The sequence below is a fragment of the Scylla paramamosain genome, chromosome 5 (genome assembly GCF_035594125.1).
Source record: "Scylla paramamosain isolate STU-SP2022 chromosome 5, ASM3559412v1, whole genome shotgun sequence".
NCBI classification, from domain to species: domain Eukaryota; kingdom Metazoa; phylum Arthropoda; class Malacostraca; order Decapoda; family Portunidae; genus Scylla; species Scylla paramamosain.
Genome location: NC_087155.1, coordinates 27,665,056 through 27,679,881, shown reverse-complemented (window position 1 = coordinate 27,679,881; position 14,826 = coordinate 27,665,056). Strand labels below are relative to the sequence as shown.

The window sequence follows — 14,826 nt, the reverse complement described above, 5'->3', positions numbered from 1 at the left end:
ACAAACAATAAAAGTATATTATGTGTTCCTGTGCGTAACAGCATAAATTTGTATTTGCCTTCTTTTTTGTATTATTCATGAGTTGTGATAACTGTAATTCACATTAACTTTGTGCATTACACGTAAAGGACGTAAGTAAGGGATGAATATTTAGTTCTGCAGACAAAAGTTACTTTACACTCCATCAGCGGAGAAAGCGTGGTATGAAAATGACATGTGTAGGGAAAGCAGACGTGGCGTCACCTGAATTAAGTAGCCACTTGTGTGTAGAGCAGCTATGGGGCGGCAGGTGTGTTGTGGTCCAGCAGTTGTTTGTGGGCAGCGATTTGGTAAGGAAGTCGCTAGGCGCGCTGTTGTCCAGCCCTGTAAATTAAGGGTTCAGATAAGTCATGGCGGACAGATGCCTATTCAGATAAAAGAGAAAAGGATTTCATTGTTGATATATTAATATTAGTTTTAAAAGCAAAGAAAGAAAGAAAGAAAAGACAGGATTTTATTTCTAGTCTTGCAGTGTTTCACTGAAGGTGAGGCCGTATCTTGCAGCGTTGCTGCAGTCAACGCGGAATGGCTCACCCGCTGCGAGAGGTTCTGGCTGAGCCCGAGGTGTTGCGTGGCCTGGCCCAGAACGCGGCCGGCTTCAGGTAAGAGCTGATTCAAACTATATCAGTAAGTAAAGGGAACGTGACTTGCACATTACCGTACCGTCACCCTCCGTAAGCAGCATGTGAATTAAGATAAGATAAGATAATTTATTTGTCACAGTAATACAGTTATACAGTAATACATACAAATGAAAATCTTTATGGCTGTACGGTCCAAAGAAAGTTAAGATGTAGTATACAGTATAGTGTATAGTATAGATGTAAATGATTAAAAGCATCAATCCCATAAAAAAAACATACAATTCTCATATATCACTCATAAAATCATTATACCTATGAATGAAAATAGTTGAAAAGCACAATGCTGCTGGGAATAAAATATTTCTTATAACGATCTGTTCTTATCAGGGGTAGTGCCAGCCTTCTCCCTGGCCTTAAAAACACAAAACAGTTGTTTAGAGGGTGGGTTTGGTCTTGCAGTATCCTTCCGGTCTCCTGCAATACGATGACAGTACAGTCCTGGCCGTGTTCCCAGAAGGATCTTGCTTAGAGACAGATACGTTTGAGAATTTTAGTGTTACAGACTTGGCAGTGATGGCGCTCCTTTTGGAGGAGGAAGAGGAGTCTCACAGCATCACAGAATTTCACACTTTATAAAGAAGTGCTTAATGCAATGGACCAGCCACAGATCCAACAAGAGCAGCAGTAGTCGCCTACACATATGTATTATGTGCATTATTGACAGGTAGAATCTTGATGGAGGGGAGAGCGTTGGAACACGTCTTGTTGCTGCAAAGTCTGCTGTTCTGACTCAGTTGCCATACGACAGGTTTTCCAGAGGGGCGGTAGTCACGGTGACGGCTGAGCACTGGCGGCCATATACTATCGTGGCTCCGGGAGGGGAAGGTTGCCAGAGGGTGTCAGGACCCATGGGAGCCATACTCGCTGTTCTTGCTCACACACTCAACTTCACGTAAGAAATATTTACAAGTACAATGATTGTTCAGTAATATTTAAGAGTAAATTGCGAGGAATTGATGAAGTCGCTACTGTGTGTGCAGGTGCAGGGTGGTGTCGCCGCCAGATGCTGTTTGGGGTTCCCAGCTGCCTAATGGTTCCTGGACGGGCATGATAGGCCAGGTGGTCCGCCAGGTGAGAGGCTGTGTGCCTGTCCGCATAAAATTACGGAAGTTTTCTTTGCTGGTGATGTTCTTGTTACATACTGGTATCCATTAAGATGGTGATGGCTAATACAGCGTCACGCTGAATACTCATGTTTTCGACGTTTAAGCAAATCACCTAGATTTTGGATAATTCATCCTCGTCACTTGCTTTGGTAATTATTAAGAGTACGCTCGCTGCCTTATTTCCTATCGTTTTCGGCTACCATCCCGTACGATCGTGGGGACCTGGTGGGAAAGCGAGTTTTTCGGGTGCGGAAAGTTAAAATATGGCCAAATATCGCCTCTTAAAACCAAAAACAAGTAGAGAGCTACTGCCACTGCTGTTGTGATGGCCGCCATATTGTTGATCGAAAAAATCTCCAGAAATCTGTAGTCAAAATCTCCAGAAATCTGAAGTACTCCTCAGTGACACTAATCTTAACTAGCATTACTTAACCTAACCTAACATTACCTAACCTAACATAACCTAACCTTACCTAACCTAACCTAACGTGGGATTTTGCCCGCCATGGATCCTCATTAGGGACACTAGAATTAAATTTTGCAAAAGCTTAATATAACGCACACTTCAACGTACCTTCACATCGAGGTATCGTTGGCAACGCTTCAATACATTCTACTTGGCCGCATTTCATTTTGTTTAAAATTAGGTAATTTAGGTTAGGTTAGGTTAGGTAAGGTAATGCTAGGTTAGGTTAGTGCCCCTAATGGGGACTTTTGACTACAGATTTCTGGAGATTTTTTTTTTTTTTGAGCAACAACATGGCGGCCATCACAACAGCAGGGCAGTAGTTTTCTACTTATTTTTGTTAAGAGGAGATATTTGACCTTGTTTTAGCTTTCCCCACCGGAAAGCCCCGGTTTCCCACCAGGTCCCCAAGATTGTAGGGTGTAGGAAACAGTGCTGCGAGCGTACTCTTAACAATTACCCTTGCTTTTTCTAAATTCCTGAGATCACTAAAAGAATTAATTATATGATTTTCTTGATAAAAAAAAAAAGTAAATTTTAGTACATTTGAATTTTTCATTTTTACTCTCAATTTCTTGTAAACAGCAAGTCGACCTCGGTCTCGGTCCATTTGGAATGATCTACAGCAGGACAAAAGCCGTGGATTTTTCTACACTTATTTCTTTCGAAGCTCGATCGATTCTATCCAGGAAAGGCATCCCTGAAATCAACCCGTGGGGGTTCCTGTTCCCACTGACGGGGACAGTGTGGAGTACGGTGGCGGCGGCCCTGGCGGTGGTGTGGCTGGCCACACTGCTGGTGGGGCGCCGACCTGGAGCCTCTGTTTCCCTGACCTGGACAGGAGACGTGTTTCTGCAGAACGTGCGGGTCTTCCTTAACCAAGGTTGGTTTACGTTGTGGGCGAGGAAGGCGGCGAGATCTAGAATAATTATATATTATATATATATATATATATATATATATATATATATATATATATATATATATATATATATATATATATATATATATATATATATATATATATATATATATATCTATCTATATATCTGTCTATCTATCTATCTATCTATCTATCTATCTATCTATCTATCTATCTATCTATATATATATATATATATATATATATATATATATATATATATATATATATATATATATATATATATATATATATATATATATATATATATATATATATATATATATATATATATATATATATTAAAGTCCGTTGCAGGACAAGGTCTATCCGCAATGGTTAAACCATATCTCGTGATCCTGCTTAGGGCATCTTGTTTGGGGTAGCCCTGCAAATAGTTGCTTCTCTTGTTTAGCATGTTGATGGCTATCAATTTCTAAGGTCTGACGGGCGTTGTGCTTGGACAAGGCGGGGTGGTAATGTTGGGGTCGTGGGTGGTGGTGGCGGCCGTGGTGTTCTGGAGCTACACGGGCAACCTCACCTCCTTACTGGCGGTGAGATACATTCCACAACCCATCCAGACTCTGAGGAGTCTACTTGACGATCCTTCCGTGACTGTCATCAGGGTTCCTATGACTTATTTTGCGGAAAGTATATCGGTAAGTTGTGAGGTAACGGATAATTCTCAAGATTATTAGTTAATGAAGGTGTCTATGCCTCTTCTAACCAGTTCTTAATGAATCGCCTCCTTGCTACTTACACAATCCTAAGTGCTGGCAGACAAGTGCCTTTGGTATGATGTTCCTCTCTACTAAGTTTCTTGAATTATAGGTCTTGTGGCACGTGTGTGTGTGTGTGTGTGTGTGTGTGTGTGTGTGTGTGTGTGTGTGTGTGTGTGTGTGTGTGTGTGTGTGTGTGTGTGTGTGTGTGTGTGTGTGTGTGTGTGTGTGTGTGTGTGTGTGTGTGTGTGTGTGTGTGTGTGTGTGTGTGTGTGTGTGTGTCTTTCATGGTTCGCATTACATTCTGTTGTTGTGTCACTCCGTGTATCATCTACCTATATATTCTAAATCGTACAAATGTAACATGCTGAGATTCACTTTAATTTAGGACCAGAAGCCAAGATAAGACTTCACGCTTTGTATTGTTTCTACAGAAAATTGAATCAGGAGAGTTCCGAGAACTACACGAGCTGGATAAAGTGGGTCGTGTGATTTACGAGACTTCAGATGTATATTCAATGATTGAAAATTACGTGCGTCATGGAGGCTACTCCCTCATAGATGCTGTCTTTTCTATTGATCTCCTGATGGCTGACAGCTTCCTCAAAACAAGTGAGAACAGGGAGGCGAGACGAGGAATCCTTGTGCCTATGCTCTAAATGTGTGCTCAACAGTGAAAGAACGTGTTAAGAAGTCATGTATAATGCGCTGCTCTTTATGACTTCAGAAACGTGCGACTTTTACAAGTCAAGACAGACGATGTTCTCTACTGGGACCCACGTGATCATGGAAAAGGGCAATCCCTTGTTGCCAGCCGTCGACCACAGGTTCGTACTTATGACAAAGGCTTTTCTAGATATGCGATTCTATTAATTTTATGCATGACTGGTTTGATTCTTTATTAACAATAAAGGAGGAAAACTAACGCTGATATTTTGTTGATGGTGCTGGCAGGATAAGAGCGATTGTGGAATCCGGGTTGTTTGAGCACTGGATGAACAACGAACTCCATGCATACCGCAGCAACTGCCAATTCTCGCCCTCCATCATCTTGGTGAGGGAGCCGCTGTCCCTCGCCAACCTCTGGGTAATTCGCTCGTCTCGGCCACGGTCGCAGTTTTGTTGGTTGATGTAAAGTGTGATACGTGAGTTTGACAGGTAAACTAGCTTAACAGGAGTCAGATTAATCAAGGCACTTACAACACTTGCTTGTAAATCGTGCCGTCACTCGCTTTACAACAAACCCTCTAGTAAAGTCTTATTGATCAAGTGTTTAATACATCCCTTACCTTACCGAGATGTCCTGTTTACGGTTCTACGGTCCTTGCTTCTGCTCCATACAGCAATACCGACCATGCATAAGTTTTAAGTGCTCTTCTTATTCTTACCGATATGTGCCTGTTGTTAAGTATATTTTTAATTTTCCGAAGTCCCTTCTTTGATTCTCGTGTTCTTCATTTAATCTCTTCATTGTATTGTGCATCTTCTGTGATGTAAGTCCCCAGGTGCAAACCTACAAGGCATCTCTATCAGTGCCAAAATTTACAGCTGCCTGATTACAAAGGTGACTTCCTTATTCCTGCAGGGGTTGTTCTTAGTGCTCGGGACAGGAATGCTGTTGGCAGCGAATGTCTTCTGTCTGGAGCTGAGCGTTCCCCCGAAGCCAACAAGCAAACCATGAAGAAGCCGTGTAGTTCAACTTGTCCTCCTCGTCCGAGCTGATGCACCATCCTGCAGCCTCCACACTTGGCAGTGTTTGGCGCGCACTCCTGTCATTTTATCACGTTACTTCGTGCTTACATTAATCTTCTCTTCTCAATAGTCACGTATTCTCTTTAAAGTTGCAAGCAAATGTCAGATAATCGTTGTCTTGCCTTGGTGACTGGATATGAGTTCCCCCCAGCGGTCAACTGCCGATGTTAGTTGTCATGACCATTGTGTACGTTGAATACGTTGAATTACGTTAAATAGAGTATTCTTCGAGATACAATAATCTATTTAAATGTTGATATGATGCAAAAGAGTTGAATACCAAGGAGTGTTGCAGTGAGACGGAGACTGGTTTCAGTACAGAGGAAGAAAGACGTACCAGTGCCACTGGGTACCACGTACCTGTATTCACAAGTGTAAACCTTAGCATCATATTGAAGAGTAAGCACAAACGCGGAAGGATATAATTCTCAGTACATTTGCAGATGTAATTTTATGTATTTCAAAATTATATGATAAGTTTGATCACAAAATAAATATTCAACGATGAGATAATTAAATTACCTTCAGTATCAATGTCTCTTCGTAATCTAACCCTCAGTCAGCCCACAGATTTTGGGGAGCATCCTTTGAGAAATTTACTTGTTGAGAAAACTTTGCATGGACTCCGTGACTGGTCAGTAACAAGATGGTAAATGCCTCACACAGCAATGTGACCAAGAGAGGGCCAGAAGACTCGTGGTGACAGCGAGTCCCCCTCTTCCGTCCCTGTCCGTTGTCCTGTGTTAGGAGTATCGTCTTGTTGTACTGTTAAATGCTACTGGGCTTCATAATTCTTTGAAGAGCTTTGGACGCAGAGTGTACAGTAACCTTTACTCCCTACCCGGGCCTTGCCGTTTCTAGGTGGTATTGGGCTGTCTTCTGGGAGGCTGTATATGGTAGTGCTCAATAAGAGGAGGTAATATTTTGTGAGCGTGGGTGGTTTTGTTGTTGTTTCTAGAGGGCGGTAGCTCATAGAATATTACTATCCCCATAGCCATTTGTCCCTTGTTACAGCTGTGCCTGCTAGAACGTGGTTAAATTATTCTTTCCCAGCAAGTGGGACGTGTGCAGTGTCTGTTAATTAAGGTGATTGTTTTTTTTTCTTTTTTTTTTTTTTATGGAGGAGGGACACTGACCAAGGACAACAAAAATCCAATAAAAAAAAATGCCCACTGAAATGCCTGTCCCATAAAAGGGTCCAAAGCAGTAGTCAAAAGTTGAATGATAAGTTTCTTGAAACCTCCTTCTTGAAGGAATTCAAGTCATAGGAAGGTGGAAATACAGAAGTTGGCAGGGAGTTCCAGAGTTTACCAGAGAAAGGGATGAATGACTGAGGATACTGGTTAACTCTTTCATTAAAGAGGTGGACAGAATAGGGGTGAGAGAAAGAAGAAAGTCTTGTGCAGCCAGACCAGGGGAGGAGGGGAGGCATGCAGTTAGCAAGGTCAGAAGAGCAGTTAGCATGAAAATAGCGGTAGAAGACAGCTAGAGATGCAACATTGCGGCGATGAGAGAGAGGCTGAAGACAGTCAGTTAGAGGAGAGGAGTTGATGAGACGAAAAGCTTTTGAGTCCACCCTGTCTTGAAGAGCAGTATGAGTGGAACCCCACCCAGACATGTGAAACATACTCCATACATGGACGGATAAGGCCCTTGTACAGAGTTAGCAGCTGGGGGGGGGTGAGAAATACCTAACTTCATAGAAGCTGTTTTAGCTAGAGATAAGATGTGAAGTGTCCAGTTCAGATTATAAGTAAAGGACAGACCGAGGATGTTCAGTGTAGAAGAGGGGGACAGTTGAGTGTCATTGAAGAAGAGGGGATAGTTGTCTGGAAGGTTGTGTCGAGTTGATAGATGGAGGAATTGAGTTTTTGAGGCATTGAACAATACCATGTTTTCTCTGACCCCAATCGGAAATTCTAGAAAGATCAGATGTCAAGTGTTCTGTGGCTTCCCTGCGTGAAATGTTTACTTCCTGAAGGGTTGGACGTTTATGAAAAGATGTGGAAAAGTGCAGGGTGGTATCATCAGCGTAGGAGTGGAGAGGAGAAGAAGTTTGGTTTAGATCATTAATGAATAAGAAGAGAGTGGGTGACACGACAGAACCCTGAGGAACACCACTGTTAATAGATTTAGGAGAAGATCAATGACCGTCTACCACAGCAGCAATATAACGGTCAGAAAGGAAACTTGAGATGAAGTTACAGAGAGAAGGATAGAAACCGTAGGAGGGTAGTTTGGAAATCAAAGCTTTGTGCCAGACTCTATCAAAAGCTTTAGATATGTCCAAGGCAACAGCAAAAGTTTCACTAAAATCTCTAAAAGAGGATGACCAAGACTCAGTAAGGAAAGCCAGAAGATCACCAGTAGGGCGGCCTTGACGGAACCCATACTGGCGATCAGATAGAAGGTTGTGAAGTGATAGATGTTTAAGAATCTTCCTGTTGAGGATAGGTTCAAAAACTTTAGATAGGCAGGAAATTAATGGAATAGGACGGTAGTTTGAGGGATTAGAACGGTCACCCTTTTTAGGAACAGGCTGAATGTAGGCAATCTTCCAGCAAGAAGGAAAGGTAGATGTTGACAGACAGACCTGAAAGAGTTTGACTAGGCAAGGTGCAAGCACGGAGGCACAGTTTCTGAGAACAATAGGAGGGATCCCATCAGGTCCATACGCCTTCCGAGGGTTTAGGCCATCAAGGGCATGGAAAACATCATTGCGAAGAATTTTAATAGGTAGCATGAATTAGTCAGAGGGTGGAGGAGAGGGAGGAACAAGCCCAGAATCGTCCAAGGTAGAGTTTTTAGCAAAGATATAAGCGAAGAGTTCAGCTTTAGAAATAGATGTGATAGCAGTGGTGCCATCTGGTTGAAATAAAGGAGGGAAAGAAGAAGAAGAAAAGTTATTGGAGATATTTTTGGCTAGATGCCAGAAGTCACGAGGGGAGTTAGATCTTTGTCGTAGCCAAGCCGAGGGTGTGTTGTCGCCAAAGGCACCCAGGCCTTGGCCACTCATTGCCCCAGAGGTCACTGGTTACCGCCGTGTCCCCTCGTGAGGCTTACGGCATCCCTGGTCACACGAACAAGACAGTGCCTGCCCTGATGACGAGGCACCCGAGCGCCGAGTAAAGGTGACTAAGGCCGTGTAGTTAATGGACCTAGCCTATTCGCAATCAATCTTGTGATCAAGTTACCTTACAGTCGCTGACTTCACAAAACACTTCAGTAATGCACGAACTAAAAGGACATAGGAAAACCATATATGTTCGCGTGTAAAGGTGGTTAACCATAGACTCCCTACGAGACATGTTTCTTACGCATCTACAGTGAAGTATAAGTATCCTGGTGATCGTGTGCAGTGAAGGAAGAGATGAGTGTACTAACTAGTTAGATTTTGAACTATAAGGATAACTCCTTATGTAGTAGTGGATAGCAATGTACGTAGATCGACGTTGCCGTCGTGAAAAATGGAATATAAGGCGAAGTAGCGAACGATTCTCTCAGACCTAACTAGAACCCAAGAGTAGAGTGTTACAAGTTCCTGGAAGGTGCTCCCACTCGACAGCACCATGAAGCTCCTAGTCGTTCTCTGCCTCGTCTTGGTCGTAAGTAATACTTAGAAGATTTTTCCTAAGTGCCTTGTGTGTCTCGATTTAAAATGTTTCAGTATACTGTGGTCCCCATATATTTTATGTCATTCTCCATGTGTTGATATAATGCTGGATCTTGATGAGTGATTTTAATATCTTTTGTGGCACTTCGCATGTAGTGCTAATATTTTGATGTTACATTTGATTATTCTTTTATGTGATTATGTTATGTGTGTCCTTACATGTTAATGTGTTATATGTTACTGAATGACCTGAGTTGGTCGATAAAATCTTGCTGAAGTAAAGTGAATAGTGACGTCAAGATTTATCGAGAGGTCATTCTATGTTTTAATATGTGGTGGAATTCTGGTCTTTCGTTGCTTGCGAGTATTGTGGAATGTGTTAACTAATGGTTAATAAATAGTGTTAACGTTTCTCAACTGCGTTTGTGGCTTACCCCACTGTGAGAACCCCGGCCATAACTCTCGGTTATCTGAATTTAAACCTTGTAGTGTTTGTTATATAAAGAATTAGTGCAATTCCTGCGTAACCTGTGCCTTCCCTTAAAGGTAAGGAGGAGGGTTACGACATCTTGAAAGGTTTTGACACTTTCTGTTAATGAAGGAGTTTTCGGCTAGTTAGAGAACAGACATGAACATGGTTCCGGGCAGAAATATAAAGTGCATGAGATTCTGGTGATAGAAGGCTTAAGTACCTTTTGTCGGCCACCTCTCTATCATGTATAGCACGAGAACAAGCTGTGTTAAACCAAGGTTTAGAAGGTTTAGGACGAGAAAAAGAGTGAGGAATGTACGCCTCCATGCCAGACACTATCACCTCTGTTATGCGCTCAGCACACAAAGGCGAGTCTCTGACACGGAAGCAGTAGTCATTCCAAGGAAAATCAGTAAAATACCTCCTCAGGTCCCCCCAACTAGCAGAGGCAAAACGCCAGAGGCTCCTTCGCTTAGTGGGATCCTGAGGAGGGATTGGAGCGATAGGACAAGATACAGATATAAGATTGTGATTGGAGGAGCCCAACGGAGAAGAAAGGGTGACAGCATAAGCAGATGGATTAGAGGTCAGGAAAAGGTCAAGAATGTTGGGCGTATCTCCAAGACAGTCAGGAATACGAGTAGGGTGTTGCACCAATTGCTTTAGGTCGTGGAGGATAGCAAAGTTGTAGGCTAGTTCACCAGGATGGTCAGTGAAGGGAGAGGAAAGCCAAAGCTGGTGGTGAACATTGAAGTCTCCAAGAATGGAGATCTCTGCAAAAGGGAAGAGGGTCAGAATGTGCTCCACTTTGGAAGTTAAGTAGTCAAAGAATTTCTTGTAGTCAGAGGAGTTAAGTGAGAGGTATACAGCACAGATAAATTTAGTATGAGAATGACTCTGTAGTCGTAGCCAGATGGCGGAAAACTCAGAAGATTCAAGAGCGTGGGCACGAGAGCAGGTTGTCATTGCGCACATAAACGCAACATCCAGCTTTGGATTGAAAATGAGGATAAAGTAGGAGGGAACTGAAAAGGGGCTACTGTCAGTTGTCTCAGACACTTGAGTTTCAGTGAGGAAAAGAAGATGAGGTTTAGAAGAGGAGAGGTGGTGTTCTACAGATTGAAAATTAGATCTTAGACCGCGAATGTTGCAGAAGTTAATGAAGAAAAAGTTGAGGGGGTGAGTTGGGGGTGTCAAGACACTTAGGGTCGTCGACAGAAAGGCAGTCCGACCTGGGGACATTTATGGTCCCCTCCTCAGATGGGGACTCCGAGGCTGGTGTACCACTGGTGACCAGTGGAGCTGGCCCAGAAGCACATTGGCCGGTCTCATGTTGAAGCTGGGGTTTGTTGTGTTGTGATGGCCACGCGCGGGAGTTTCTCTCCGTGTGCGGTATGTGTGTGTTGCGCCCTTGGAAGGAGCAGCCGTCACCTTGTTGCAGTGATTTCTGTGTCATCGGTTAGTCGGCGGGAGGAATGCAGAGTGATAGTGTTGTTGTGCCTGACACTGAGAAGCAGGCTTGGCCGGGTCACATACCAGAAGTACCATTTTGTTTGATTAATAGCAACCGGAAGGTTCCTCTTGTTTTTGTCGAGAAAGTGGCACTATTATTTTAACAGTTTTAAGGAGGAGGCAGTAGACACCTGCCGAAACGATAATTACTCTCAGTGAGGTCTAAGGCACTGTTCAGGGGGTGCTGTGAACTTATCATTAAACCCAGCTGTGACCTCACTGAACGTTTCCCTTTGTGTCTCACAACACAAGGGGGCAGTCACAGCCTGCCCTCTAAAGACAACTCTCTTCCTCCTCACAAAACTACAAGCACCTAATAACACACACACCCTTCACTCAAAAATTTCAAAATTATTATGGCGACTCCTACACCAGCCTCGGAGTCCCCATCTGGGGAGGGGACCATAAATGTCCCCAGGTTGGACTGCCTTTCTGTCGACGACCCTAAGTGTCTTGACACCCCCTTCTCAACTTTTTCTTCATTAACTTCTGCAACATTCGCGGGGTCTAAGATCTAATTTTCAATCTGTAGAACACCACCTCTCCTCTTCTAAACCTCATCTTCTTTTCCTCACTGAAACTCAGGTATCTGAGGCAACTGACAGTAGCCCCTTTTCTGTTCCCTCCTACTTTCTCTATCCTCATTTTCGATCCAAAGCTGGATGCTGCGTTTATGTGCACAATGACTTAACCTGCTCTCGTGCCCACGCTCTTGAATCTTCCGAGTTTTCTACCATCTGGCTACGACTACAGAGTCATTCTCATACTAAATTTATCTGTGCTGTATACCTCTCTCCTAACTCCTCTGACTATAAGAAATTCTTTGACTACTTAACTTACAAAGTGGAGCACATTCTGACCCTCTTCCCTTTTGCAGAGATCTCCATTCTTGGAGACTTCAATATTCACCACCAGCTTTGGCTTTCCTCTGCCTTCACTGACCATCCTGGTGAACTAGCCTACAACTTTGCTATCCTCCATGACCTAGAGCAATTGGTGCAACACATTACTCGTATTCCTGACCGTCTTGGAGATACGCCCAACATTCTTGACCTTTTCATGACCTCTAATCCTTCTGCTTATGCTGTCACCCTTTCTTCTCCGTTGGGCTCCTCCGATCATAATCTCATATCTTTATCTTGTCCTATCACTCCAATCCCTCCTCAGGATCCCCCTAAGCGAAGGTGCCTCTGGCGTTTTGCCTCTGCTAATTGGGGGGACCTGAGGAGGTATTTTGCTGATTTTCCTTGGAATGACTACTGCTTCCGTGTCAGAGACCCGTCTTTGTGTGCTGAGCGCATAACAGAAGTGATTGTGTCTGGCATGGAGGCGAACATTCCTCACTCTTTTTCTCGTCCTAAACCTTCTAAACCTTGGTTTAACACAGCTTGTTCTCGTGCTATACATGATAGAGAGGTGGCCCACAAAAGGTACTTAAGCCTTCCATCACCAGAATCTCATGCACTTTATATTTCTGCCCGAAACCATGCCAAGTCTGTTCTCCAACAAGCCAAAAACTCCTTCATTATCAGAAAATGTCAAAACCTTTCAAGATCTAACTCCCCTCGTGATTTCTGGCATCTAGCCAAAAATATCTCCAATAACTTTGCTTCTTCTTTCCCTCCTCTACTTCAACCAGATGGCACCACTGCTATCACATCTATTTCTAAAGCTGAACTCTTTGCTCAAACCTTTTCTAAAAACTCTACCTTGGACGATTCTGGGCTTGTTCCTCCCTCTCCTCCACCCTCTCACTACTTCATGCCACCTATTAAAATTCTTCGCAATGATGTTTTCCATGCCCTCGCTGGCCTAAACCCTCGGAAGGCTTATGGACCTGATGGGGTCCCTCCTATTGTTCTCCGAAACTGTGCCTCCGTGCTTGCACCTTGCCTAGTCAAACTCTTTCAGCTCTGTCTGTCAACATCTACCTTTCCTTCTTGCTGGAAGTTTGCCTACATTCAACCTGTTCCTAAAAAGGGTGACCGCTCTAATCCCTCAAACTACCGTCCTATTGCTTTAATTTCCTGCTTATCTAAAGTTTTTGAATCTATCCTCAACAGGAAGATTCTTAAACATCTATCACTTCACAACCTTCTATCTGATCGCCAGTATGGGTTCCATCAAGGCCGCTCTACTGGTGATCTTCTGGCTTTCCTTACTGAGTCTTGGTCATCTTCTTTTAGAGACTTTGGTGAAACTTTTGCTGTTGCCTTGGACATATCAAAAGCCTTTGATAGTCTGGCACAAAGCTTTGATTTCCAAACTACCCTCCTACGGTTTCTATCCTTTTCTCTGTAACTTCATCTCAAGTTTCCTTTCTGACCGTTCTATTGCTGCTGTGGTAGACGGTCACTGTTCTTCTCCTAAATCTATTAACAGTGGTGTTCCTCAGGGTTCTGTCCTGTCACTCACGCTCTTCTTATTATTCATTAATGATCTTCTAAACCAAACTTCTTGTTCTATCCACTCCTATGCTGATGATACCACACTGCACTTTTCCACGTCTTTTCATAGACGTCCAACCCTTCAGGAGGTAAACATATCACGCAGGGAAGCCACAGAACGCCTGACTTCTGATCTTTCTAAAATTTCTGATTGGGGCAGAGCAAACTTGGTATTGTTCAATGCCTCAAAAACTCAATTCCTCCATCTATCAACTCAACACAACCTTCCAGACAACTATCCCCTCTTCTTCAATGACACTCAACTGTCCCCCTCTTCTACACTGAACATCCTCGGTCTGTCCTTTACTTATAATCTGAACTGGAAACTTCACATCTCATCTCTAGCTAAAACAGCTTCTATGGAGTTAGGTGTTCTGAGACGTCTCCGCCAGTTTATCTCACCCCGCCAGCTGCTAACTCTGTACAAGGGCCTTATCCGTCCATGTATGGAGTATGCTTCACATGTCTGGGGGGGTTCCACTCATAAGGGTCTTCTAGACAGGGTGGAATCAAAAGCTTTTCGTCTCATCAACTCCTCTCCTCCAACTGACTGTCTTCAGCCCCTCTCTCACCGCCGCAATGTTGCATATCTAGCTGTCTTCTACCGCTATTTTCATGCCAACTGCTCTTCTGATCTTGCTAACTGCATGCCTCCCCTCCTTCCGCGGCCTCGCTGCACAAGACTTTCTTCTTTCTCTCACCCCTATTCTGTCATCCTCTCTAACGCAAGAGTTAACCAGTATTCTCAATCATTCATCCCTTTCTCTGGTAAACTCTGGAACTCCCTGCCTGCTTCTGTATTTCCACCTTCCTATGACTTGAATTCCTTCAAGAGGGAGGTTTCAAGACACTTATCCACCAATTTTTGACCACTGCTTTGACCCTTTTATGGGACAGGCATTTCAGTGGGCATTTTTTTTTATTAGATTTTTGTTGCCCTTGGCCAGTGTCCTTCCTACATAAGAAAAAAAAAAGTTTTATGGGTGTTACCTGACGGCTCTGGGGAGCCAGGAACAGGCTAGTTGGAGTGACCGTGTGGGCAGTGAAGACACGGTTGAGGATGCAGTGTGTTCTCCAGTGAGGAGAGTTGAAGGCCAGCGAGTTGCGAGACTTGCTTGGCAGCCCAATGGGGAG

The 14,826-nt window shown here is 43.5% G+C and overlaps 1 protein-coding gene across 1 annotated transcript; it reads left to right on the top strand.

Annotated features, from left to right (window-relative positions):
• The first annotated feature begins 884 nt into the window (after window positions 1-884).
• Window positions 885-6,080, top strand: LOC135100971 (glutamate receptor ionotropic, delta-1-like). The gene is made up of 8 exons (XM_064004587.1): window positions 885-1,575; window positions 1,664-1,754; window positions 2,841-3,138; window positions 3,619-3,836; window positions 4,331-4,508; window positions 4,624-4,723; window positions 4,851-4,983; window positions 5,482-6,080. Exons 1-8 carry the CDS (start codon window positions 1,532-1,534, stop codon window positions 5,575-5,577), a joined length of 1,158 nt encoding a protein of 385 aa, XP_063860657.1. The 5' UTR covers window positions 885-1,531; the 3' UTR covers window positions 5,578-6,080.
• The last annotated feature ends 8,746 nt before the right edge of the window (window positions 6,081-14,826 follow it).